This window comes from Manacus candei, unplaced genomic scaffold (assembly GCF_025592945.1).
Source record: "Manacus candei isolate 608988 ecotype Guabito, Panama unplaced genomic scaffold, ASM2559294v1 h1tg000010l, whole genome shotgun sequence".
Taxonomy (NCBI): domain Eukaryota; kingdom Metazoa; phylum Chordata; class Aves; order Passeriformes; family Pipridae; genus Manacus; species Manacus candei.
This window is the reverse complement of record NW_026138058.1, coordinates 5,717,675-5,744,358: the sequence shown is the minus strand read 5'-3', so window position 1 is coordinate 5,744,358 and position 26,684 is coordinate 5,717,675. Positions and strand designations below refer to the sequence as shown.

Here is a 26,684-nt window from a genome sequence, read left to right as displayed (position 1 = left end):
ATCTGATTCTAGTTGCTGGCACCAAATCCTTCATGCCCATGCCAGTCTCCCCAGTAGCTGGCACTTAATCCCTGCAGGACTTGCAGCATCCATACACGTGGAACAGAGACTGGAACTATGCAGAGAGAGAGTTAAAGGATTTAGTAATAGGATATGACAGACTGCAGTGATCAGGTGCTGGGATCAGTGTACTGACCAACACCAGCTTGCATGCAACTGTCCCTTTTACACCCCTTTCTGTCTGCCACCCTGTCCCATGCACACCCTCTCAGCAGCTCGCACAGTCCCACTGACCACTCCTACATTCTGTATCTGTGGGTTTGCATCCTTTTCAGCCACATAGTCCCTGCCTGCAGTTTCTTGATAGCCCATCAATTATTGTGATTGACTGGGTTTGTTTCTGATTATTAATATAATAATCTGATTACTATATTCTGATTATTAATATAATATTAACACTAAGTGGTTAAGTTTTATGTCTGAGTGTCTCCCTCCTTTTCCTTATTATCTCAGTTTGTCAAGGTGCTTAGCCAGATAGTCTTATGGAAAGTTAATAATTTTCAAAATCCACATATCCTTACCAACTTATGTGACTGACTGGGTTTCTTCCCATCCTAACCTCCCTTACCACATCAGTCAGGTTTTAATCTGTAAGTTCTTGTTCGTGGCTTCTTTGACGAAATAACCTCAATTGAGCAGACACTCTTCTTCCATGTACCCTTAGAGTATAGAATAGCAACTGTAGAAACTTGCCCTCATGCAGTGGAAGCTTTGACAGGAGTGTTCAGTTGAGACAACTACTGAACATCTTGGTATTAACTCAAGAGTATTTTCTTTGAAATAAAGGAAGACTGTGACTTATTGCTCACATACAGTTACTTTGATTGTGTCTATGGGACAGAATTTTCATGTTTGCATTTGCTTCTCAGACAGTGGTCTATGGATTCCTGAGATGGGTAGTGTGTATTAAGTAAAAAAAAACAGAAATAGCAGTGGATGATTTTCAGTGAGATGTGGACAAGCAGAGGGAATGTTTTTAAGAATGCAGGTAATTACCACATTACAATTGATTTAGATTACATGGGGTTTGATGGACTTTCAGGAAGTAAGACTGTACTACATACTTATCATTCTAGTATACTGACACTGGGTAATAGAACAGTAGACAGCAATTAGTGTACAGACTGAAGTTGTTCAGGCAGGACCTAAATGCTTTCTAGCAATAGAAGGGATTTTACTAATTACAGAATGAATTCCCATCCTGAGGACTGCAAAAATAGAAATGGCATTTTATATGGTGGTTTGGTATTGATTTCCTGTGATGATGTTAGAAAATATGTAGAGAGTATTTCAATGTATAGTGTATCACCAGAATTGTAGGAATTTGAAAGACTTGTTCTACTTCCAAAGAGAAAGGCATTCTTCATCTGTATTATACCATCAGTGGGCAATTCTGTAGGTTTAGGGTTTGTGATGAAATGTGTATAGCCAGGAGATGTTAGCTAAGGATCTATAATATGTGCTTCAAATGGCAATGACTCATCATGGAAAGTGAGAAAACAGAATCTCTTTAAAATACTGCACTTGAACATGAGATAGTTGTAATGAAATATCTGAACCATTTTTATTTCAAAGCAAATACTAAAGTAATCTGTTCAGTCATATGGTGTGGAAAATTGATCTAAACTAAAAAGCTGTTCTTGATTGCTGGTATTATGTGTTTTCATTAAAACAGCCATGGACTTTGTCCTTTTGCAGCATAAGGGTAACTTTATGGGGTTTATTGGATCTTTCTAGAAAAATTTGTCAAGTTTAAGGGTGGAGTGAAGGTTTGTGAATGTTTGGGCTCATATTTATGAAAAGACATGGTAGGAGTATTGCTGTTTTTAGGAATAGCACCACTTGAATGGACTTGAATCAGGTAGAGTTAAACATCCTTTCTGTGTAATCCGGAGGTATATAAATACTCATATACTTGTGGCGCATATGTTGAGTACATAAATTCTTTTGATCCACTCAGTTATGATAATATGAAATTTACTGTGTTTCTGGATAGACTGAATCAGTCAGTCTTGACTGAATCCTATAATTTGAAATTTTGTTCAGCGTAATTGTTAATTCAAATAGAAATTATTTACCTTTTTTCCTTCCCTAGGTATGTATTCTTCTTGGATCCATGCAATATCGATATAGTACATCAGAAAATCAAGTCTCTTGCCTTGTGTGTATCAGCTTGCCCAAGGAAAGAACTAAAAACTCTGGCTGATATTCAGAAATTTGCAGAAACTAATGGTATGGAAAAAATATGTTTGCTTTTGTTCATATACCAGATATTTTCACAGGATTAAAAAAAGGCTCATGCATTAGCTGAGCTAAAAATGAAATATGTATGAAGAAATACGAATAGAAATAATGTGCTCTTTTCATTATGCTAAAATGTTACTAAATCTTACAGTATGCTAGTGTTCCGTCATGTCTTGGGCAGTATTGAAAGCTTGTTGTTAAAACAGGGGTACAAAGTGTAACAAGCACTTGAAGGAATGTCTCAGCTCCTAGGGAAATGTGCTGACATTGCTGCTCAACAGTAGTGCTGTTGAAATGTCCTCATGTATATGGGGTTAGTGAGAGCAGTGCTGCTGTTTAATGGCACTTGTGGCACAGAGAATGACTGTGTGTGTGCGTGAAAATATTCCTGCTTCTTTTCAGTTCTGCAGTCTGGTTCCTGTTGGTTTGTTATTTTTGTTTTTTTTTTAGTTTTCCCCAAGAGTAGTACTTTTTCACAGTAGCAGTGACACTGATGTTGCTAGCTCAGTTCCTGTTTTAACAGTCTATGGAATAAAATGCATAGGAAGTAACCAACTTTTGGACGTTCAAAAGAAAGTAAAGATAAAAGCTTAATTTAAGGAAATTTCAGGGGTTTTCAGCTATTTGAGTGGGAACATTTCGTCCTAAACTTACCTTCTTATCTTTTAAAGTGCTGCAGTAAAATTTCTTTGCGAGGTGCTCGACTAAAGATGAGTCAGTCTGGACGACCCAGTTCGAAGGGGTGAAACCGCTTGATTACTTTCCATAAAGGAAACTGAAATGTCTGTTTCTGTTCTGATACGGGTTATTTGAGTACTTCTTGTTTGAAAGCAGGGCGAGTGGAAGTGTCCCTGGGGTCACTGCTAATGCCCCTGGCTCTCCCACTGCACTGTGCCCACACAGCTGGGTGTCTGACCCTTATACTATCGCGCGGCGTCGCAGCTTCCGTGGAGCTGCACAAAGAGCTGTGTCTGCACGGTGTGGCTGGTCAGTGAGAGCCTCCTCATGTGGTCTGTGCAGCCTTGTCAATTACAAGGGAAACTACTCAGTATCTGCAGCTGTATTCTTCACTCCTTCTCTGAGCATGTTGTGTTTCTTTTAACTAATGCAGGGGAGTTATTTGTTGGTATGAAGTTAAGGTCATTTGTACTGGAGTTCAGGTATTTCTTGAAGTAATGAAGTGCAGCCATGTCTTGTTTTATCACCAACACTGTTTCCATGTTTATAAATCAAGTCTCTTATTAGTTGTGCCTGAAATATGTTTAATGTAACTGTTTTTCAAAGTACAACGAAAACCACTCTTCCCAAAACATGCCATGCTATGTCTTTCCTTGTCATTCTTTCTTCTAACTGTATCTCTCTTAGTGCTTTAGATTTTAAAAGATATAATTCTTTTTACTTGACATGACAGAACAGTATTTTCAGTTTCCAGAAGCTTGGTCAAAAGTATGAAACCTGATGTTAGATCAGAACAAAATCATTAATGAGTTCAGTTCCGAATTTTCGTTATATAATGTTTGGCTTATCAAAAACAGGTATTATACTAAACTGATGTTTCCTTTTATAGATGAACTCTGTGCAAGACTGGAATCACACTATTCAGAGAAATATTGTCATCTTCATGGTTATATTTCTGCTTAAATGTTCACCAGCCTTTGCAGGTTCCAAAAAGGGATGGTTTACAGCAAATGAACAGCTTAATTGCTGACTATCTTAACTGCTGCATATGTATAGTAGAAGTTCAAGTGTGATTCAGTCTCATAGTTGAGCAAGACCAGTGAATTAGTACCAAAACTATAGTACTTGGTAAGCAGAATATTTTTTCTAAGATATGATAGTGGATTTAAATTAATTAGCACTAGGATTATGTTTGGCAGTCTGTTTTAAGTGACCATTGACTCCAGTGTAAAAACGATAATGATGAAATCTGAGGACCTTGAACATGACTGCAAAGAGCTTAATTGCAATTTCCTTGTTTGTTCTATAGTTAGAATATAGAGTTCAGCTGTCAAACTGAAGAATGAGGGCAAGCTTGTGATAAGCAGTGCTGAATTTTCACCGGCTCGTGACTTCTAACGTTCAACAAGAAAACCATCGTAATGGTTTTTTAATATATGGGTAAAGAGTGCAGGCAACTCTTGGTTTTGCTCTTTTGAGCCTTTCTGAAAGCTTTAACTCTTCCTGCATCCTGAAAATAGCAATTGTGCTGAAGACAGAATCTGTGTAGGTTGTTGCATGTACTTTTGTAGAGTTGGCCATTTTCACCTGGTTCATATGCCATCCCTGAAATCACCTTACTTGTCCGTGTACCTTGAAGTTCTTTCATAAATTACTGCTTAAGAGCCCTTCCACAACCCAAAGAAACCATCTGTTGTGACTCAGCCCATCAGGAGGTGGTGTGGTAAGTTAAAAATGAATGGGTTTTTTTTAATCTAAACGTCAAGAGATGTAACATAGTAAAACATACTACAACATCCTTGTATTGACTAATGATTTTATCCGTGCCACATATGATCTTGCAGCTTAGTACTTATGGTGTCTTTCCTGAAGCAAGACAGACACTTGATTGGCTCTACACAAGAGGACACAACTGCCAGTCCCAAAGGTTCAGAGCAGTTATGGCAGAGCTCTTATTCATCGAGCAGTACAGCTTGTATTTTTCTGTAAGCAAGATTATAAATAAGCATTTAGGGCAGGGAAAATGCTTGCTTGAGGCGTGAAGATCATTTTATGACAAAGCAGCCTTTAAGCTTTCTGAATTAGTATTGCACTTGCTCTTCTGCTATAATTTGAGAAAAGCAGCTGATTTTGTGAATAACACAGCACCATTTCAGGGCAGTAACTTCACTCTCACTCCTACCCCACTTGCTCTCTCACAGTCAGGCATTTGCTGTGCCTTCCTTCCTAAGAAGAGAAGAAGCACATCCCTTACAAAGCCAGGCTGATTTTAAGAAAACAAGGAAGTGTGTGTCTTTAATCTGTTCAGAACAATTGACATCCAGAACACTGGGAACCAGCTGAGACTTCTTACAAGAAGAGGAAAAAGGGAAAGAAAAAGAAAAGATCTTTGCCCTGTGCAAAGGTGCAGGTTGTAAAATGCAGGGGTGCTCCTGGGAGTGACACAGAAAGGTGCAGTGTTGTCTAAGAAACATTCTAATGCTGTTCTCAAAGAGCTATACTAATACTTGAGTTTGTAGAGCTATGAATTGGACAAAACTGAGAATGTTGTATGTTGTGAAGTGACTGCTGCTGCTCTCCCCAGGATTTTCTCACCCAGCAGAACACCTCAGGCAGGGAGTACTTGTGATTCAATGTTTTTGTCGGTCTTGGCACTTAAAAAATGTGTATTTTGAGGAGTGTGACTGAAAGCTGTTTTTCCCAGAAACCTGATTGATGCTTCAAAACTTAATGTCCATGAAATATTGCAATGGTGTTTTCAAGGACTTGCCAAAGCATTTTGAAATATCCTTGAAGATATAATTCATCTGTGACTGTGCCAAATGAATAATGAAATTTCATTATTAAAAAGAAACACTAGAAGGTGGCCATAATTTCTGTTGTGTTTAATTCAGTGATAACTATACTGTCTGTTCAGTGTATTCCTATCTGTTATGTAAATATCTGGATGCATACTTAGGAACCTAAAATTAAATTTCTCTTTTACAGAATGTTAACAGGCATCTCTCTTGTCTGAGATCTGTAGCTAGACCAGGCTAGTTATGGTCTGGGTGGACTTAGAGCCAGAGATAAAGCTACATTAAGTTTGCTACAGAGACTGACCTGAAAGAAACCAATAGAGGAAATCAGTCTGGTTAGGTCAGAGCAGGTAATCTCTCTGAGCTATTAGGAGGAACCACAGGGGAAACAAAAAGGATTTTTCTTTTATCTGAAGATAATGACATCTTCATGTGCAGTAGTCAAAATACATCTTTGCAGTTCCCATTGGTACTTGCCTTAGAAATAGCTATTCCCTTGATTGCTGCTGGCTTCTGGTATTTTTCATCTGCTCTTCCCCCCGCCTTTGTTTTCACTGAAAGTATTCTATTTAAAACTTAATCCTTTGCTCATGATTTTCCTGAAGCATGTTGTACCATGCTAGTTAGAGGCATCTTATGGTTAAAGCAATTCTGTACCCGCAGGTCTTTGGGAACCTGGGTATGTTACTGTTGAATGTCATTTTTTGATTGACTTGAGTAAAAGTGCATTATGACCAGTTTGAGATAGTCATCCACCTCTGTTCTACCTTGTTACCAGAAATGTCCATCAGGGTTGCCTTGTGTTGGAAATGGATCCTCTAGTTAGAATGAAGTTGTTTCCTTGATAGAAAGTGGCTGCATGTGGAGTCCTCCAGTACTGTGTTGTGTTATTCATGACATTAATAAACCATTTGGAAAGGGGAAGAAACATTGAGGTAATAAATAATCTGCTTAATTATTTAGAATTACATGGAAAAAACCCTGCTATTTATCAATTGCAGTGGAATAAGGTGTCAAATCAAAAGGAATTCCCCCAGAATGAAGGGGTGGGAAACAACCATCATTATGCTTATAGTGTTTAAATTTAAAATGGCTATTTGTGCTTGGGAAAGAGATGGTGAAGCTACCGAGGATCACAAGAGGATTAGATGAAGGCACAGCATTGTCCAAAAGTGTAATGCTTATTAATTGTGAAGAGGGACTGTGTTTTGTGTAAACTCATGCTCTGTTGGCATCATAAAGCCTGGATTCTGGCCCTTCCTTGACAATTTTTTTTTTTAAACTTATGCACAAACACACATATTTGTATATTTCCAGTATGTATACACATACTGTATGTGTATACAAGGGTAACAAGGATTATCATAAAAAAAGACCAGTGATTCTTCTGCCTGGAAAAGAGAAAACTATCAGGAACAATAAGGTCATTGAAAGCAGGAATAGCTTAAAAGAAGGTTAAAAATTATTATTCTATGGTCTCATAACCTGACTATTGTGAAAATAGAGGTCAAAAATGAGTCACTAATCATGAAAGAGCCAGATTTTTCTCCACATAAGTTGGTTGATTTACAAAACTTATTGCCATGAGGATATTTTAGATACATAAAAGATAAACTCTTAGAATAGTACTGTTTAGATATTTAGTAGCAGGTTAGTACTCAAGAATGTCCTTGACCTCTAAGTGGTGCAGAGCTAAAGATACAGTAGGAGAAACATCTACTACTTGACTAGATGGATTTTAATTTGATTCCAGAGTAGATAGTTTTATTTAGCACAGGGAGAAATATGAGTGGAGGAATTGGTAAATTAATATTTGCATTCACATTTCTGTACTGTTAATACAAATGGGGAAAAGTGAACAGTATTGTCTTGGTTTTTTAATTACAATTGAAAAGACACATTCAAATTCTGAATCTAGGGGCTTTTTTTTGTGGTTTTTTTTTTTGTTTTGTTTTGTTTTGTTTGTTTGTTTGTTTGTTTTACATACTGTTTGTTGTAAGAGCAACTGTGCTTAGCCATCACAGTTGTTCTCTTTGTGGTCTTCAATTCTAGAGACATTTGAGGATCTAACTAGTGGGGTTTTATTTTGGATCTTTCTTGGAACACACTTGCAGGTGCTAGAAAATACATTCACTTCAGTCCCACATAATTTATAAAAGCAAGCTGTAATTTCTCCTGCCCTTTGATGCTTGTTGTTTTAAAAAAGTGGTAGTATGTCTCTGTGCAACAACTAGAAGTATAGATATACAAAAACCTTACTCTCCTTCCTTTAAAACACACACTGTGTTTCTGGAAGGCACCAGTGGATAGATCTAGAGAATGAAGCTTGCTTTCTTTTGCTGAGAACAACTCTGTCATACTAATCTGAGAAGTCCTGACTGCAGAGTGGTTTGTCCTATGCCTTTTTGCTCATCTCAAGGCATCACTATTTTGCTAGGTTCTGCTAGGGCCTAGAAATCAGGTTTTTAGGTATTAAGGTTCAGCTCTGTCCTTATTTGGCCTTCTGGTGCTATTCCTGCACGATTTGTGAGAGGCATAGCTGCCACATTTAGCTATGTCTGTGCAGTCCTCTGGTGTTTCTATTTTACTGCTAGTTAACACCCTATTCAAGCTTATGGCTAAGAAGTGGAGTTCTTGTTTTCTCGCTCATTTCCAGCTCTGGTGCCAATCTGTACATAACTAAATGCTACTTCATTCCTAAATGAAGCATCAAATATGATCAAATGTGTCTGCTCTTGGAATGTTTTTGTAGTTCTGAAAACGCATATGTTAACAGGGAATTTATACAAGCCTAAACTTTACATGTGCTTAATGCTTGCGTTGAGTAGAATTATTTCCTATAGTTGTAGACATGTTATAATTACTATTGTCAGACATAGCAGTCTAAGGACAAAGAAGGTCTGGTCAACATCAGTGTAGTTCCTTTTATGATGATCTGAACTTTTTTACACTTTCATGAAGAGAGGGTCAGGTTGTTACTTGCCATAGGAACACTTCTTCTGAGATTATGCAGCAGTGTTCTCTATTACTGGCAGAACATCCACTACTTCTGTGGAAGTAGCATTTGGCATCCTGCCAGTTCTGTGGTTTTGGGAATTTGCAGCAGCCAGATGCATGACACCATGTCTTAAGCTCCCACTTTTTTGTGCTGGTCCATAATATCCAATTATTGGTAGTGTACCAAGTTGTCTGTTGTCTCATTGCATGAAGCTTTGAAGGGGTAATGTGGTTCAGATTAAGAGTTTAGAGGTGGTAGAGTTTGACAGACAGATTTGAGGTAAGCTCTGGAGTGAGAAAAGTAGAAAAGAGTTATGAAGTTTTACCCTTGTGAGAGTCTGTGAGCCTTCCTGAATACCAGTGAACTCCACCTCTGTCGATATCAATATCATACTCTAACCTATATTGCATGGGTTGGTCAAGTATAATCATCTGTGAGTCATGTATTCACAATGTTAGCTAAGTTCTCATTGGTAACAGTCACAAAACACCCAGAACTCAAGAAAAATTAGGACTGAGCTGAAAGTCGGAGGTGAAGAGTCACGATGCAAACAGTCTCACTCCTGCTAACATTTCTGCACATTTCTGTATCTGTGATTACCTGGGATTTGATTCCTGTGTTAGAGGACATAAGGTAATGGTGGCTTAATAGGATGTTACTTGCTAAGGAGAGAACTTTTAAAATTGAATAAGATTATGTTTTTTATATATAATCTCTGCTGTTCTTTTGGAAGTCAATTATCAGTCATCATAGAATCATAGAATATCCTGAGTTGAAAGGGACCCACAAAGATTATCATGTCCAATTCCTGGCCCAGCACAGGATACCCCAATACTCACACCATGTGCCTGAGAGCAATGTACAAACACTTCTTGGACTCCAGCAGATGTGGTGCCTTGACCACTGCCCTGGCGAGCCTGTTCCAGTGCCTAGCCACCCTCTGGGGGAAAAACCTTTTTCTAATGTCCAACCTAAACCTCCATTGACACAATTTCAGGACCCTTGGGTCCTGTCATTGGTCACCACAGAGAAGACATCAGTGCCTGCCCCTCCACTTCCCCTCATGAGGAAGCTGTAGATGCTATGAGATCTTTCAGTCTCCTCCAGACTGAGCAAGCCAACAAACTTCCTTACCATAACTTCAAGTCCTGAGTCCATCTGTATGCTGGACATTTTGTCCAGCAGGATCTTGTGAGAGACAGTATTGAAGGTTTTACTGAAATCCAAAAAGATTACGTCAGCTGGCTTTCCTTGATCAACTAGGTGGGTTACTTTGTCATAAAAGGAAATTATTTTGTTTTGACATGCAAGACTTTCCTGTCATGAAGCCAAGCTGGCTGTGACTGGTAAATGCATTGTCTTTCAGTTGCTTTTCAATAACTTCTAGAATAATCTTCTCCAGTTACCAGCCACTGAAGTGAGACTAACAGGTCTGTAGTTTACAGAGTCGTCCATGCTTCTTGCCCTTCTGGAAAACTGGGGCAATGTTAGCCAGCTTTTAGTCGACTGGGTACTCCCATCCATAAGACCGTTCAAAAAGTCATCAGGAGAGGCCTCGCAATGACATCAGCCAGTTTTTTGATTCTTGGATGAATCCCATCCTGAAGCCCCATAGTCTTATAGGGACTCTGGAGCAGCAGATCCCACAATGATAAGCAACTGTTTATCATTCTGGGAGTTTATCATTCTCCCAGCCATGGTCCTCTAGCTCTGGGCACTGAGACCCTCTTAGCCCATCATCAGTTGAAGACAGAGGCAAAGAAACATTAAACGTGTCAGATGTGTGCTCATGTCACATGTGCACAATACATGCATAGTATCAGTCAGACTCAGAGTGGTGAGACTGTGACTGTATATGAAAGGTCATATTAGTTATGTTATCAAAACTGTGGTTTCTAGTCTCTCTCTGCTGTGTGTCTGTGAAGAGGGGTTTATGGAGCTGCTTGGAGCCATGCCTTAAACAGGCTTAAAGAGAAGATACTTCTGAACTCCTAAGGTGACTGTTCTGCTCCTGGTATTGAAGCTATCCCAGGTATCTCTGCGTAGTTCTTTATCTTTCTGCTTAAATCCTTGACTCTGAATATGAGTCCATGTTTCTAGATCTGAAAGTAAGGACAGTTTCAGTCCCCGTTAATGAGTGTTGATAGATGGGTAGACAATGCTGAGCTACCAGAATGGGATCCAAAACTCCCGGTGTGCTTTTCACTACTGTAATTCAGGCAGTAAATGTCAGTGGTTCCCACTGTGAAGCTGCTTCTCTTACTGGATGACTTAGGAAGTCTTAGCCATTTCTCAGGCTGTAAACTCTTGATAGTGATGCTTCTTTAGCAGGGGTTTGTGTATTTGTTTACAACACAGCAAATACAGGAAGGAGAGCTGTATTGGAGCTCTGGTCTTAGAAGTGTTTTTATCTAACTACCTCAAGTTGTTTTGGACCTTCCTATTTACTGCACTGATGTGGAAAGGGTGTTATGTCTTGTTCTGTGTGCTGTGTCTTCTGAGCACAGAAGACCTTTAAAAATTTGCCTTCTCAGTTGGAAAGAATCTTTGAAGTAAGAGTCCTGGCTTTCTACAGCATCTTTATATAATTTTTGCTTAATATAGCTGTTTTCTAGGAATGCCAGAGGTAATGGCTGTTCAACGCCTCACTAATCCAAGCCTAGGCAAAAAGGAAAGGAAACTTAGGAAAGAAGTTCCTGTGGCTAGGTTAAGGTTCAAAGTTTGTCTTTTGAGATACTTTTCTCCAGTCATGGCTCCAATACATTCTAATGACTGGAGCGACTCTATTCACTGAAAAGAAACTGTGGAACAGAAGCTGTGCTGTATCTCTGGGGTACCACTCTGTAGGTGAAACCACCAAATGCAGCATTGTGGGACCAGTTGACTCTGTGTGCTCACCAGTATCCCAACAACTGATGCTCTGCATAGTTTAGAGGTATTTTTCTTTAAGGTTACATTTTGGGATCTGAAATCCATTCCTTGAAGGACAGTTTGCTGTCATTTACCTAATGGTTTCTCCAGAAGAAATATGTACATTGCTGTAGAATGCAAAGAATGTATTCCTTTCATTTTTTTAGTCAGTTTCTCTGTGTCCTACTCATAATGTTTTTGAAATTTTTATGAGTGGTAATAATTTAGGAATAAAAGTCATGTCTTTGGTAAACTATTTATCTCTGCAAGATAGAAGACTCGAATGCTTCTTTAAACTTTTGTAGGCCTTGAAAGTTCGAACAGCAGTAATAAGACTGGCTGTGCTAAGACAGCCTCTACAAACCCAGAATAAAAATATGGAGTGGAAGGTTTGACAAAGCAGTTCATTCTCACCCCTCTCACCTTACAAAATGCAAACTTTTTTTTACTGAAGAACGTTATTTAAAGAGAACGAAGGTTCTCTTTTCTTAAAAAATTGGTTGAAGTTTAATGTAAAGGGGACATTACTCAAGCACAATATTTGGGTTCTAAAACTCTCATACATAGTATTAGAGAAGGCAGAAGGTTTTCAAAATTTTAAGAAAGATATGGGGATAGTTTCTGCCTAATTATGTAGGACAAAAGGACAAATCTCGTGGGTACTATTTCAGCTATGGGACTGGTAGTTTCTTTAAATATGGGGTGGTTAATGTCCCTTGTTTGATAAACTCCATGAAAATGTTTTTATTCTTGACTGTGAGTCTAAAGAAGCACACTGTGTGAGATAGGCAGCTGAAGGGAAGAGGTCCAGAGGAGCCTCAGGAGCAGTTCCCAGGCAAAAGATGAGTGGCAGCCTGAGTTGTCCACTGCTCCAGGGCATGGCAGCAGGGAATAAACCATTGGGTTCCAGAGGGACCTGACAAGCTGTCTCCAGCTTCCTCCACAGGCTGGGGTGATATTGGATTACACTGGTCTGCAGGTCCTACTTGAATGGGTTGTGACCTGTATGCAGATCAAGGTCTGGCATTTGGTTTTGCTTGGCTTATGTTTGTGATCCAAACAGTCTTCAGATACACATTTGTGCAAATCCTACCCTTTTTCTCTCCTGCTTGAACTGCTGGAATTTGAAATGCATGGGCATCCACAGATCAGCCCTGTCCCTTAGGCTTATTTGGGTGTGGGAGCCTTTGCATGGGATACTTAAACACATGCAGCACATCCTGATTCCTCCTTGTTCTCGTTACAGAGTCATAGATTCACAGAATAGAACCATAGAATCATTTAGGTTGGAAAACAGCCTTAAAATCATCAAGTCCAACAGGAAACCCAGCACTGTCAACCTTGTACTTAAGCTCCACATTTACATGTCTTCTAAATACCTCCACGGGTGGTGGCTCAAATACTTCCCTAGGCAACCTATTCCAATGTTTGACGACCCTTTTGGTGAAGAAATTTCTCATAATACCCAATCTAAACTTCCCCTGGCACAACTTGAGGCCATTTCCTCTTGTCTTGTTGATTGTTACCTCAGAAAAGAGACTGACCCCCACTTGGCTACAACCTCCTTACAGGTGGTTGTAGAGAGTGATAAGGTCCCCCTGAGCCTCCTTTTCTCCAGGATAAACTACCCCAGTTCCCTAAGTTGCTCCTCATATGACTCGTACTCCAGACCCTTCACCATCTCCACTGCCTTTCTCTGGACACGCTCCAGCACCTCAGGGTCTTTCTTGAAGTAACAGGCCCAGAACTGAACACAGGATTCAAGGTGCAGCCTCACTAGTGCTGAGTACAGGGGATGATCACTGCCCTGGTCCTGCTGGCCACAGTATTGCTGATACAGGCCAGGATGCTGTCTGGGCATCTGTATCTGGGCACCGTGCATGCCCATGTTCAGCCAGCTGTCAACCATCTCTATAACTTAGGTGTTGGCCTATATTCAAAGCAAAATAAATGTAAATATCTGCAATCTTCTCTTTCCTTCTGTTTTTAAAATAATCTTGTGACACTCCCTACTGTTCCCTCTCCATCAAGTTATGGAGTTGTTAGCAAATTCACTTAATCCAAAAGTTTTCATACCTACAAGATTTTTTTGCAGCATTGTACAGCCTTCTCTCCAAATTCTAACAAAATATTTTAGTTATTACATGTAAAACTACTACGTAAGGAATGTTGTTTTGTCTGTCTGTTTATCTGACGTCATGTTTTCCACATAAAAAAGTAGAGGCATATAAATAGTATAATTGAAAATCTATTTCATGTGTTTTACCCGATACCTTCTCTTTGCAGGAACTCTAGCTTTCTTCAGTGGTGCATTTGATGTTTTGCACTGGCTCTCAAAAACTACTTTGTAGAAGTGGTATTTAAGTAGTGTTCCAGAGACTGCATGAGATAGCCTGCTCAGCTGCTCTGTCTCTTCTCTTTCAGTCTGTAAATATAAAAGGTCTCTTCATAGAGGTAGAAATGTAGCAATGGTAAACAAAGGTTCTGCAAATAATATTCTACAGTTTCTACAATTAATACTTCTGTTTAGTGTAACACAGGCTAAGATAAAACTATTTGTCAGAAGTCTTGGTTTATTTTGGGTAGTAGTGTGTATGTATTATCTGGACCTGGTTTGTAGAACTCTCTTCTACAGAGTATTTCTGAAGAGGAGTATTTAATAATGGACAGAATTGAATATTTATATTGATGACCAAGATTAAGATAAGTCCTTATTAAGATAAGTCCTTAGTTTATTACAAAGGGAAAAAGGACACTAAAAACTATTTATTCAGGGCTTGGGAGGAAACTCATATTTGGATAGGCAGCTTATATCATTGGAGACTTTCTTAGCTCTGCAATTTCTGAGATAGCAGTGCTACAGTCTGATTTAGCAGTTGCTATATTCCTAGAAGCATTTGGTCAGACCTTCAGTGTCTTAATTGTAGATAAATGAAAGGAAATCTCTCCTAGCTAAGGTACTGCCATTAGGCAAGAGTCAGATACAAAGAAAAAATTAAATTATGTTTGAATTTTGTTATAGGCAACTTGATCCTTATTGTGCTCAACCAATTTGTTTATGGAGAGAGTTCAGCTTTGTTAGAAGATCTGGATATCTAATGCATAGCTTCTGTTATTTTTCAACCAGCTTTCTAACTTCATCAGTTTTAGTTCTTTGTTCCTCTCCCTGAAATCTCTAGACCAGTTGTATTGTGAAAACATGAAAAAAACCCCAACCCAAAGTCAAGAATATTTTCTTTCTGTTGTGACTGTTGTGTCATGCAATGTTCATGCATTAAAAATGATCAAAAAAAGCATGGTGGAATAGCAGGGGAGGGTGACTTCAAAGTACTTTGTCTCCTTCTCTTTTACACTGCAATGTGAATTAGGCTTTTTCACTCAAATACCCAAACTTACGAAAACCCTAAGCTAGGTGGAGAGTGTCATTCTGTTTCACTGAAGACTGTGTTGAGTTTGATTCACTGCTACATTACAGGAGGAACTGCAGCAAAACCTCCTGGTGATAACATGAAGAGCTGCAGAATCAGGACCTGTATCAGTTTTAATGCCGTTTGCAAAGAATGTGAATGTTGGATTTTTATTTTTTTCCCCACGTCAATATTTTTTTTTCCTTTTCAACAGGATCTACTCTGTGTAGCTATGAACTGCAGTCATCAGAATATACTACAGACCCAAGGGCTGCCAAGTTATGTCCTAAATATCCTGTTCCAGAGAGGTAATATTAACATCTTGTCTGATTGGGGATGGAGGGAGCAGAGATTTGGTTTGATTGTGACAGTTCTTTAGAAAATACACAGCACACATTTACTCTTACCAGATGTTTTAGTGTATTTTTTAGAGGTTGTGAAAGTAACTCTTAAAGAAAAACCCAAACTATCTGTTCATGTGTTACTGAGGGTATTGAGCTGGTATCTGCAGGTTCTCTTCTGTCTTGTGTGACTGACATTGTACCGTATCAGCTGCTTTACTGCCTTTCACCCTACCCATAGCCAGCTGCCTGTCAGCAATGCAGATCAGAGACAATTATGAAACACTTTTAATCTTCGTGAGGAGAAAGTATATAGGGACACACAGCTCTCTGCAGCATTCACTTCTACCTTGCCTCAGCCAGTCAGATGAAAATGGCTTCATTTTTTACTCTTTTAGTCCCCAAATGATTAGAGGATAGTCAAGCACCAAAGAGATGACTGTATTTTATTAACAGATCATTTTGAATTTTATTGTTTTAAATATAATGTTAGACTGCTTTTTGTGAAATAGGATAGAAAAGTTGATAGCTTAATAAACTCTTCTAGCTGTGCTTGCTGGACCTGTGGAGATGAGTGTTGCTGAGAAAAGAAGTGATCTGTAAGCTGTTGTGCACACCCTTCTGTCAGTAATTCCACTAACTCAAGAAGAACCATGTTGTGTTTTCTCAAAGTTTAGCTTCTCAAACATGCTCATTAGTGGGTTGTAACTGCAAGTCTTTTCCTATGAATAGTTTTCTGTTATGGTTTTAGTAAATATTGTGTTCGTGTCAGTTCTAGAAACTCTGATTTGAAGTCTTTCTTGTTTACATGTTAGTGTCTCCAGTGAATATTTTTTTATATTGTAGTGACAATTAGTGGCATCTGAAATATTAACTTTTTTTTTACTATTCCCCACAGTAGATTCATGTTCCATGCAGCTAACCAGCTGTTATAGCAGTAATACAAAACCAAATGAAAACTTCAGTGCCAGCTTGCATACTGAAAAGGCTTGTTAGTCTTAATTTTTGCCAGAATGATATTGACTTTTCTCATTGAGTGTTCCCATGTCATTCAGTCTCAATGAATATGGCTTAATAAGAAAACAGAAGGATAGAACAATGTGTCAGAGCTCTAATGATGCTATTTAAATTCCTCACAGAAATGACCCTCAGTTATTCTAAAAAAACCTATTGTGTAAAGTGGAGTATTTTCCATTTTTCTATGTGATATTACTAAAATGTACACTATGTTTGAGTATTTTTGAGATTCAAAAGTCTGAATTTAGTACCCTAAGACAAAAAAGGCCAACATTGTATCTGTAAAGCACCTTTCTTCAGGTTTTTATAGTTAAATTATTTGAGTAAGTTAGTGTAATTTGGAGGAGGAATGAAATCAGTCGTTTGTTGAGACAACCAAATGAAAACCCAACACCTTGTAGACTGAGGCACTCATGGAGAACTTACCTAACACTCAGATTTGATCTGTGTCTTGGTTTAACCCCAGCCAGCAACCAAGCACCATACAGCTACTTACTCACTCCTCCATCAGTAAAATCGGGCAGAGAATCAGAAGGGTGAAAGTGAGAAAAGCTGTGGGTCCACACAGGCAAACAAAGGAAAACAAGGAATTAATTCACTGCTTCCCATGGGCAGGCAGGTGTTCAACCATCTCCAGGAGAGCAGGGCCCGGTCAGTATATAGCACATAATGGTTTTGTGGGAAGACAAACACCATCATTCCAAATATCCCCCCTTTCTTCTTTCTTCCCCCCACTTTATATGCTGAGCATGATGTCCTATGGTCTGGAATATCCCTTTGGCCAGTTGGGGTCACCTGTCCTGGCCATGTCTCCTCCCAGCCTCCCATGTACCCCCAGATCCCTCCCCACTGTGGCAGTACAAAAAGCAGAAAAGGCCTTGGCTCTGTGTAAGCCCTGCTCAGCAATAAGAAAAACATCTCTATATTATCAACCCTGTGTTCAGCACAAATCCAAAACACAGCCCCCTGCTAGCCACTGCCAAGAAAATTAACTGTACCCCGGCTGAAACCAGCACAATCTGCCAGGAGTTATGAACCATCTGATTCCCATGATGTCCATGGGAGGGAGGTATCATTTGGTGTAAGGACTGTCCCTTGATGTTTTCTGTTTGATGACCAGACTTCTTCACACCCTTCAGTTGAGGCTCTCAATGGATTCTTACCGTCCAGCTTCAAGGCATTATGTCCAACTTTGACAGAGCAGTGTGGTCAGCGATACATGTTTCTTCCAGAAACCATACCCAGCCCATATCAGCCTCAGGAGAGCGTGACTTCACTGTTTTGAGGACCCTGGAGGAAAACCTGTCCAGTCCCTTCAGCAACCAGATGTGTTGAGCTGTGCCAAGGGGCTGCCCTGTAGAGGTTATAAACAGCAGCTAACAGTGGCATTCCAACCAGGCTCCCCTCACACAGGTTGCTGTATTTGCCCAAGGGCAGCAGTGAGAGGAAAAAACTCTCTGGAATCTAGTACTTGAATAATCAGATGGAACTCCTAACTTAATTTGAATATTGCTTTAAAAATACAACTTCTAAGACCATTGCGTGCTGGCTTGAACTTTATTCGTTCTTGTTTATGAATAAGCATCGTGTTGCTATTCTTAGAAATTTGTAATTCCTTTTCAGTAGGTAATATACCAAGATATAATCCAGAGGCCATATAAAATAGCATGGGTCATGGAGAATAGATCTATTATTGTATTTTTTATTAAGACACTTCACCTCACATACTCATTCAGTCAGAACCACTGAAGCAGCAACAGATCTCAGGTGGATTTTCAGGAGTCCCATTTGCTCAAGAAAGCTTGTAGAAACCACTAATCTCATTTTTTTATTATTAATTAAAACAAAGTTAGCAATTAATCACGGCACATGAAAATAAGTATCTTAAAATATTTAGTAAAATTGCTATAGGTTAAGGGATATTAGATGAGCAATAATATAAACTGTCATGCAAAAAGCATGTTTTCCTCTGTTGGAATATATTTTGGAAGAGTACTTTAATCCAATTAGTTCTTTTTTCAAAATGGATGGTTGTATGTTTGGATGCAGGAATGACATTCTTTTGCCTACATCCAGCTCAAAATTTGAGTTCTATTACTGATATTGACAACTTCTAAATGCTCTAGGCTTCCTGCAAAATTGTAGCAGTTAACAATTAAATAAACCTCTCAAATTTCAGTCTTTTCCAGTAATACTGCATATAATGAGCTGCAGTACACTGCATATTCCAAAATAGGTTATGTTGTAAGAGGCTGAAAGAATACATGGGCTGCCTTTTAAATGGGGCAGCCATCATTATGAATTTAATTTGTTTTTTAACAACTGTGACTAATCCACAATTACTTTTTTGCTGTGCTTAACTGCTGTCTTCATTACTACAAAAGTAGACCATCAGTGTGAGCATTTTGGAATGCATTTACCTACTCAGCGCAGTAAGTTTAGAACAATAAGATTTGCAATCATCAGTGACTTTAAACAAAAACCTAGGATCTACTAATTACTGAGGTATAGCAGGTGATCATAATTTCTCCCAATTTCTTTACAGAATAATTACACATGAATGGTTTTCAGCATGTTATCCTTTTTCCCAAAAAACCCCAACGTATAGAAAAGATGTGCCTAAGGCAGCTGCTTTACTCACTATGTGTTTAAAATGGTTAAAATTTTGGAAAGGCATGGGCTTGAAAAATAGTTATTGGGTACAGAAAATTGCTGGTTTATAGGTCATTACTGAAATAGGGAAACTGCAGAAGATTATGTGCTTTGCTGCTACAGTCCACTGAAATCTTTTAAGTAATGAAAATTGGGCAGGGTGCAACAAATACAGAGGTTGGAAGAGAAGGCTGACATAATATGAAAGACACTTTCATGAGATCCAATTACAGGAAGGAACATGTAATTCATGTCTGAAATGTAATTAGGAATTGATCAAATGATGTAATAGGCCACTTTGAGATCTGACATAGTTTATGAGCAAGAAAGACAGCTACTTAGTGGGAAACATTTAGAAAATAAAATTACCCACTTTTAAAGTGAAGTTTTTACTGTCTTGTATCTTTCCCTGATGTACTTGACTACAGGTTCTTCCTGGCATTCTGCAAAGTTTAGTGCATAGTCTCAGTAGTTGTTTGGAGGATGCTTCCAAAACAGTTGAAAACAATAGAAGCATCCTTGCATATTCTGCGTAATTTTGACAGAGTTAATGAAAGTAAACCATGTGATTGTAATCTTTAATACAAGAATGAGTTTAATATGGGGAATGACTAGGAATAAATACATTGTTTTTTCTTGGCAGCAGTTGTAAATGCTGATGTCCTTTAGCACAAAATGTATGCTTCCAAGAAGAGTACTGTTATTCTGTGATTTCTTTTGCTGCATGTAAGGGCCAGTATTTTATTCAAACATGAGTGAAAGGCATTCTTTCAGTTGCTGGTTCACTGCCCGACACTTGAATGAGAGATGTTTAAGTGGAAATAGGAACATACATTTTCTGAGCCTTGTCATTTAATGGTGGGAGGGTAATAATTTCCTATTGGAATGTATACTCCAGTCTCACAGGGTTATTTGTAAGAACTGCATCACTTCCCATTATGATCATCCTCATTCCAGTGGCACTTGTGCATTCAACGCATGGTTTCTGGTTATGATGTTATGAGGGTGGAATGATTGCATCTATTCACCTTTCATTTGTGTGTTGATGTGGCATTTATATTAAGTAGGAGTAATTTTTTTTTCTGATTTTTTTTTTCTTGTGTCACCAGTGCACCTATTCCATTCTTCCATCGCTGTGCTCCTGTGAACATTTCCTGCTATGCCAAGTTTGCAGAGGCCCTGATCACCTTTGTCAGTGACAGTAGTGTCTTACACAGGCTGATTAGTGGAGTTATGACCAGCAAAGAGATTATAATGGGACTTTGCTTGTTATCACTAGGTAATTGTTTTTCTCATTACTAGCTATTTCTTAGTGTACTGCATTAGGAGATTGTTAACACCCTCTACCACAATATGAGCAAAAACCATGTATAATAGCAATGAGCCCTTAGAAATTATTCAGAATGCTTCTTTAAAATTTTATTTGACATCTGGGTAACTTTTTCAGAAGCAATATACATATGCATTCCTGTTTTTATTTCTCTTCCACTGATTACAAGATAGAGGATATGTGGCTGTTGATTAGCTAACATTAGTTTTGATATGGTTAAGAGAGCATCTCCATTTTCCTAATTTTTATTATAATATTCCCCTTTCCCATTTGCAGTAGTCATCTTCTGCTAATCCAGGTCCAAATAAACCCTTTCCAAATAAAAAGAACAGGGTGAGAAGTCCACAACAGCACACTCCTGTTGAATGTAGGGGATGTAGTTTGTTTCGTTTAACATATTTGTGCAGCGATATGAGAACTATCAGAGTGAAAACAAGAAAGTTAGGTGCCTATTTGTTGTATTGTATGTTCCTTCTTCCCTTTCCCTCAAAATTTAAAACTTCAGGCCTTTAAAATCTGAACCTTTTCTGAAGAGCTGGAAATTCCCAGCGGTATAGAGGTGCTGAATAGTTTCTGTAGTTGTGAGATGCCTATAGAGTGACACTTTGCACTGGACCAAGTATTGCTTTAACAAAGTCTTGTTGTTTAAGATGGAATGTTACCCACCCACATAAACTGCTTACCTAGTGAGCCTGCTTTACTCATACCAAGTATAAAATCTGAAATACTAAAATGGGAGGATCGAGATAGTAGCCATGTACATGAGCAGTGTGTGGTATAGATAGAAACACTGCAAAGCTCTGCTAGATATAACAGTCCTTTGTTTTCAGTCTGCCTTTGTGGTTAAAAAAAAAAGAATTGGGGGGAAGGGAAAAAGAAAGGGGACAAAAAAAGGATTGTAGATACCATTAAAAAAAAAGACACACACACAAGACCATTGTGTGTGTTCAACTGTAACTGGAAAGCTGTTTATTCTTCTATCTTGATAGCTCCAGTATTTGATATTAATGGTAGAAAGATTGTTCAGAATCTAAAAGCTGGTGGCTCATTAGCAGTGCTACTCTTCAGTTAAGAGTCAGAAGTTAGTACTGAGTTTACATACAGTTAATTTAAAAAATAGTTTGCATAACTTCATAGTTAAACAGAAATTATTTATTTTAAAACAATGGGTTAGACTGTGATTCAGAAAGCCAGGTTCCAGTGGCTTTCATGTAACTGCTGAATGCAGACATGTATATGTAAAAACATGAATGTGCACTTGCACACACCACTCCCTTAACCTTAGTTAGCTGTGATAGTTTTCTTACCCATGCCTGGCGTGACATTTTGCAATACACAGGCATCATATTAACTGCACTTGTTTGACAAGTGTATCTGAGTGCAAATTCTGCTCTGGTCCTCAGGAGGTGTGCTCATGTTACCAAACTCGAACTACTATCATGTCTTGCTGTCTGTTTGGTCATTGTCTGAGTACCCCCCTGTCTGTGTGCACGCATTATGTCTTGTATTTAATGTATCATGTAAATGTATTTATGCTCTCTTTGTTTCAATCAACAGTATCAAAGCAGAAGTTGTAAAGGTGCCTAATTTTATTTATTGTTCAGTGAGTTCGTAGGCCTTGGAAAAGAAATCTTTGAGTAAGAATTCTGTTGGAAGGCAGTTGCCATAGCCCAGTGGGAAAATTTGGAAGGCTGTTTCTACTTGAAGAAATAAGCTCTGCTTATTTTATTTGTCTTCTTTTGCAGTGTTGTCCATGATTTTGATGGTTATAATAAGGTACATTTCAAGAGTACTTGTCTGGATTGTAACAATTCTTGTCATTCTGGGATCACTTGGTAAGTCTCGTTTGTCTCCCAGTTTCTGAGTGCCCAGTTCTAATCTTTGTGCTCTGTGTCATCAGGCCAGCTACATCCTGCACAGATCTTGGGCCATGCATTTCCCTTCAGCTTTCGATTGAGTCCCTTTTAAGACACACATCAAAAATGCCACCTTAGTAATTGCAGTCCTCTCCCAGAGACTATGTTGCTCCTTGGATATTTGCACTCCCTGCTTGGCAGGCAGGCTTCATGTCAGCCTAGCTCACTAGAGCCCACACAGTCTGTGTGGGATATTCTCACAGCACTTGTAGCACAGCCCTAAATGTTGCCTGCAGTTCTTAACCGACCTTCTAAATATGTCAGCACAGCATCTAGTCCGGGTGTTTCTGGTGGCACACCCGCCCCATGGGTGTATTCAGGCATGCAGGAATCAAAGGGCAGCTGCTGTTTATGCAGCCTGACATGTTTACAACCCTGACATGTTCATCAGCCCCTTCAGTCCTCTGAGTAGCTCTTTAAGACCTGTTCTTGAAGAGAGAAGGCAAAGGTGCTTTTCTAGCATTCCTAATAAAATCTCTGTATTTCCATATGACTCAGGAAGACCTGCGTGTGAAATGCCATGCTGTATTGGAAGTGGCCAAAGATGATGTAGTTTGCATGAAAATAGCCTTATTTTATCACAATAACTTTAAAATTTGTAAAACTGAAGTTTTCTATTATTGTTACTCAGTAGCTAAGCCAAAATGTATGGGCAGATGACTGAAGGGCAGGAATAAAAGTAGAATAATCATATGAGGAAGCACTAGTGATTTAATTCTTGCAATTCATGTCTGCAAGGGATGAAAAAAAATCAGCAGACCTTTTGTATTTTTTCACAATTGCTTTGTTTTTCTGCTTGTTGGTCTCAGGGCCTGTGACCACAGAAAAGAAAAAAATAATTTTTTTTTCATTGATATTCTTTTTAGAAACTGATCAGCTATGCTGAGTGACTTATTGGCATCTGTTACTATGTTCTAAAAAGTTTCATCCAACACAGAAACTGAATAAGAACCAATCACTTGTGAGACATACTGCTTGTTCTGTCTTCAGTGTTTGTTTAGGAGATGCCAAAAGAGCATTCTTCATTTCAGACCCGAACAGGGTAGCTTCAGCGTAAACTTGTGATCACAGAATGTGTAAGGTTGGAAGGGACCACAGAGGCTCATCTGGTACAACCCCCCTGCTAAGCTTATGCATTTGATTCAGAAATAACAAGAGAACCTACTCAAAAGAGAAAAAAGTGTATCAGAGGGGAGAGGTTATATCCCTGAGGGGCTGGAGACCTGTCCTTTAGAAAAGTTCTGTCTCGGAAAGACAGCTAGAATGGGAGAATAATATTCTGGCAATAAGGCTAGGATTTTGTAACAGTGGTTAGAAGATAGTACCTCACATATTATTAGCCTCCTGTGCTTTTTACTGATGTTTGTCCCACTGCCCTTGACATTGTCTGAAACAAGTGTACCTACATATCATTAACCTGAGGTGCTTTTGCCAGCATTAGGCTGATCCTTCTTGTTTTGATTAGTCTTCCCAGGAATTGTAGACTCCTTGTTTTGTTGTTACTTCACATCATAATCCAGAAGTCCCTCTCTGTTCCTCCTCCTAAATTCTTACTCCCTGCATTATTATACACTTGTATACGTACATACATCCACCCATATAATTCTTTATTCCTTTTGTTCCTCTATTACCTGTCTAGTGGGAGGTGTGTTTTTCATTGTTGGGGCTCCTCATGAACTAGTTCTTTCATGCACTTCACCCTAAAACATGGAGCCAAGGTTCTGCAAGTCTCTTAAGTTGTTGTAGTGGGGTGAGACTGTGAAAAGAGTATATTCACTTCAGAGGAGGTCAACAGAGGAGAACCGAGCACTTCTCCCTCCCCTGAAGTTCCTGTTGGGTTGAGCATGAGTGCTCTTGAGTATTCTGTACCAGACTAAACTTACAAGAAGGAACTGTTTCATTTCCTTGGGACTAGGTAGTATGACTATGTCATACAGAGGAGGTGTCTTTCATTTATCCTTTTTTTCTCTCTCACTAAAACACAGGTGGTACAGGAGTCCTGTGGTGGCTCTATGCTAAGAAACGAATGTCTGCCAGTGCTCTTGAGACTCAAATAGCCAAAGACAATCTTCAGGCTCTCTTGATCTATGCCATTGCAGCTACAGTCTTCACGGTATGCTTTGCTAATGAGTGTACTATTTTCTTGTTCTGACTTCCTTTTGGTCTCTAATTTTTTTTATTCAGGGGAAAGGTTTTTATTGCAGACGTTTTTGAACAGTTTATTTCTGCCACAAGTTCTGTTGCAGTGATTTTTTTTTTTATTTTGTTATTTTATTTTTTTAACTTTCAGGAACTGTTCCCTAATATCTGATTTTGAGTCAGGAGAGACCTTCTAAACCCTGCAGCTACTTTCAACTACTGTAAAATGTCCACAGGGACTTCCAAGAATAGGTACAATATTGGACTGCAAATCCAAAGAGATTTTTCTTAGGTTCCCAGTTCAGAGGTACTTAGTCATTTTAGTGTATCTAAAAGTCCTTAGGACATTCCTACTTCTTGAAATTAGTTGTTCCCAAATTTGTTCTGTTTACAGAAGGATCATTGTGAACTGAAATGCTAACACTGATTATCTTGTTTGGGCCTTGCTGTTAATTTCACAGTCACTGACTTTACTTTTAAAAATTGACAGTGTTTGACTAACTTCCGAGGAATTGTAGACTCCCTCTTTTGTTCTTCTTCTTGTTTCACATCCTAATCAAAAGGTCCCTCTCTCTTCCCCTTCCTACATTCTAACTCCCTGCATTTTTATAGATACGTACATACTACAAGACCACCACACCATGGTCAGATATAAATGTTAAATTGTATTCTTTGTCAAAACTTGCTGATTTCACTGGTTTGTACAACATAATTGGGGATAGAATCTAGTCTAATCTCATCAGCCTAAGGCTGATGATGATTTCAAATACGTAATTATGAGATTGGAATTCCACGGAAGTATAACCTGGAAAATAATTTATCACCAGAAGAAGCTAACAGCGGTTTTACATTTTGATTTTGTGATCTTATAAATGTGTTTAATTTAGCGTGTTTGAATATCCTAGCTTTGTGAAATAATAGCTCGCTTATTTTTCAGTTCTCTAAAATGTGATTTGGAAACTTCTCCCTCTAGGTTATCTTATTCTTGATCATGTTAATAATGCGCAAAAGAGTAGCTCTCACCATTGCCTTGTTCCACGTGGCCGGCAAGGTCTTCATTCACCTGCCACTGCTAGTCTTCCAGCCATTTTGGACATTCTTTGTGCTTATCCTCTTCTGGGCATACTGGATCACAGTCCTGCTTTTCCTTGGTACTACAGGTGAGCATCTGTTGCTTATTTTAAATAATTTTCACCTAACTTTTGTATGTTTTCGAGCAGAGTTGGCTAAAAAGCATGTGGGAAACTCTAAGAAGAAAAGCCCACCTGTTGTGCTTCTGTTCTCACCTGCTTCACTGACTTCAAAACACTTATTCCAAGAAAGTTATTATGCATTTGAGTCTGCATTCTCACGTCGTACTTTGTGTGTTAGACTGGCTTTTTATTGTGATGCAAGTTGACATGTTGCAAACCACAAGACTCTGTTAATACAACTTCTATTACAATTTTTTTCAATAATTCCGTCTAATTTTACACAAGCAAGTTAAAAACAGCATAATCTTGCAGCTGATCTCTCCAAGTAATTGTATGGTAGCCAGTGCTCACACAGATGAAGGCATAGTAACGAAAGGACTGTTCCACAGAATTACTGTCTCCCACAATGTAAATATAGTGGAATTCATTTTCAGTTTTTTGTAACTTAGGTTTCCATTATTATTCCACAATTATTAGGGAGATTCTTCTGCTCTTTGTACACTGTATTCTGAGACTAGCCAATGTATTCTTAATTCCAGCCTGCTGTGAAGACCGTAAAAGGTGAAAGCTTTGTTTGTGTTCGGGGTCTGACGACCTTCTAGAATTAGTCAGTCCTATAGGTCCAAATCTTAGTCACTTCAGCAAAGAAACTTTGCGGTTGCTTTTCAAGATGGGAGATGTCTGCGTTATTTTGCAGTGCGTTGCAGGCGATGCAGGCCGTCATTCACTGTTCAAATCTAAGCGTTTTGAAATGTGTTGTTTACTGTCGATCCAAAAGTAGCAGTGTTTCAGGTCACAAAGCTATTTCACAATAATACAATATGTGAGTATTTTTTCATATCCCGAGTTCTTTAGTGAGGGTCGGAGGTAACACTTCATGTGTTCTTGTTCTCGTTACTGTTGAGATTTTTAGCTTTCATCACACGCTGTGTGATGTGCAGAAAATGTTTGCCTCTGAAAGTCTCAGCCCCGTGCTTCACTCTCTGAGTCAGGTCACTGCA

At 38.8% G+C, this 26,684-nt stretch overlaps 1 protein-coding gene across 5 annotated transcripts in view; it reads left to right on the top strand.

The window, feature by feature from the left end:
- Window positions 1-26,684, top strand: part of SLC44A1 (solute carrier family 44 member 1) — a 74,567-nt gene that overhangs the window by 26,111 nt on the left and 21,772 nt on the right. For all 5 annotated transcript variants that reach the window (XR_007902773.1, XM_051777424.1, XM_051777425.1 and 2 more), the window contains exons 4-9: window positions 2,156-2,292; window positions 15,310-15,403; window positions 20,215-20,384; window positions 22,181-22,270; window positions 24,337-24,464; window positions 25,464-25,650. Coding sequence is in view for 4 of the 5 variants with exons in the window: in XM_051777424.1 (XP_051633384.1) it covers window positions 2,156-2,292; window positions 15,310-15,403; window positions 20,215-20,384; window positions 22,181-22,270; window positions 24,337-24,464; window positions 25,464-25,650 (806 nt within the window). In the remaining variant the exon portion in view is untranslated. The remainder of the gene's footprint in view (window positions 1-2,155; window positions 2,293-15,309; window positions 15,404-20,214; window positions 20,385-22,180; window positions 22,271-24,336; window positions 24,465-25,463; window positions 25,651-26,684) is intronic.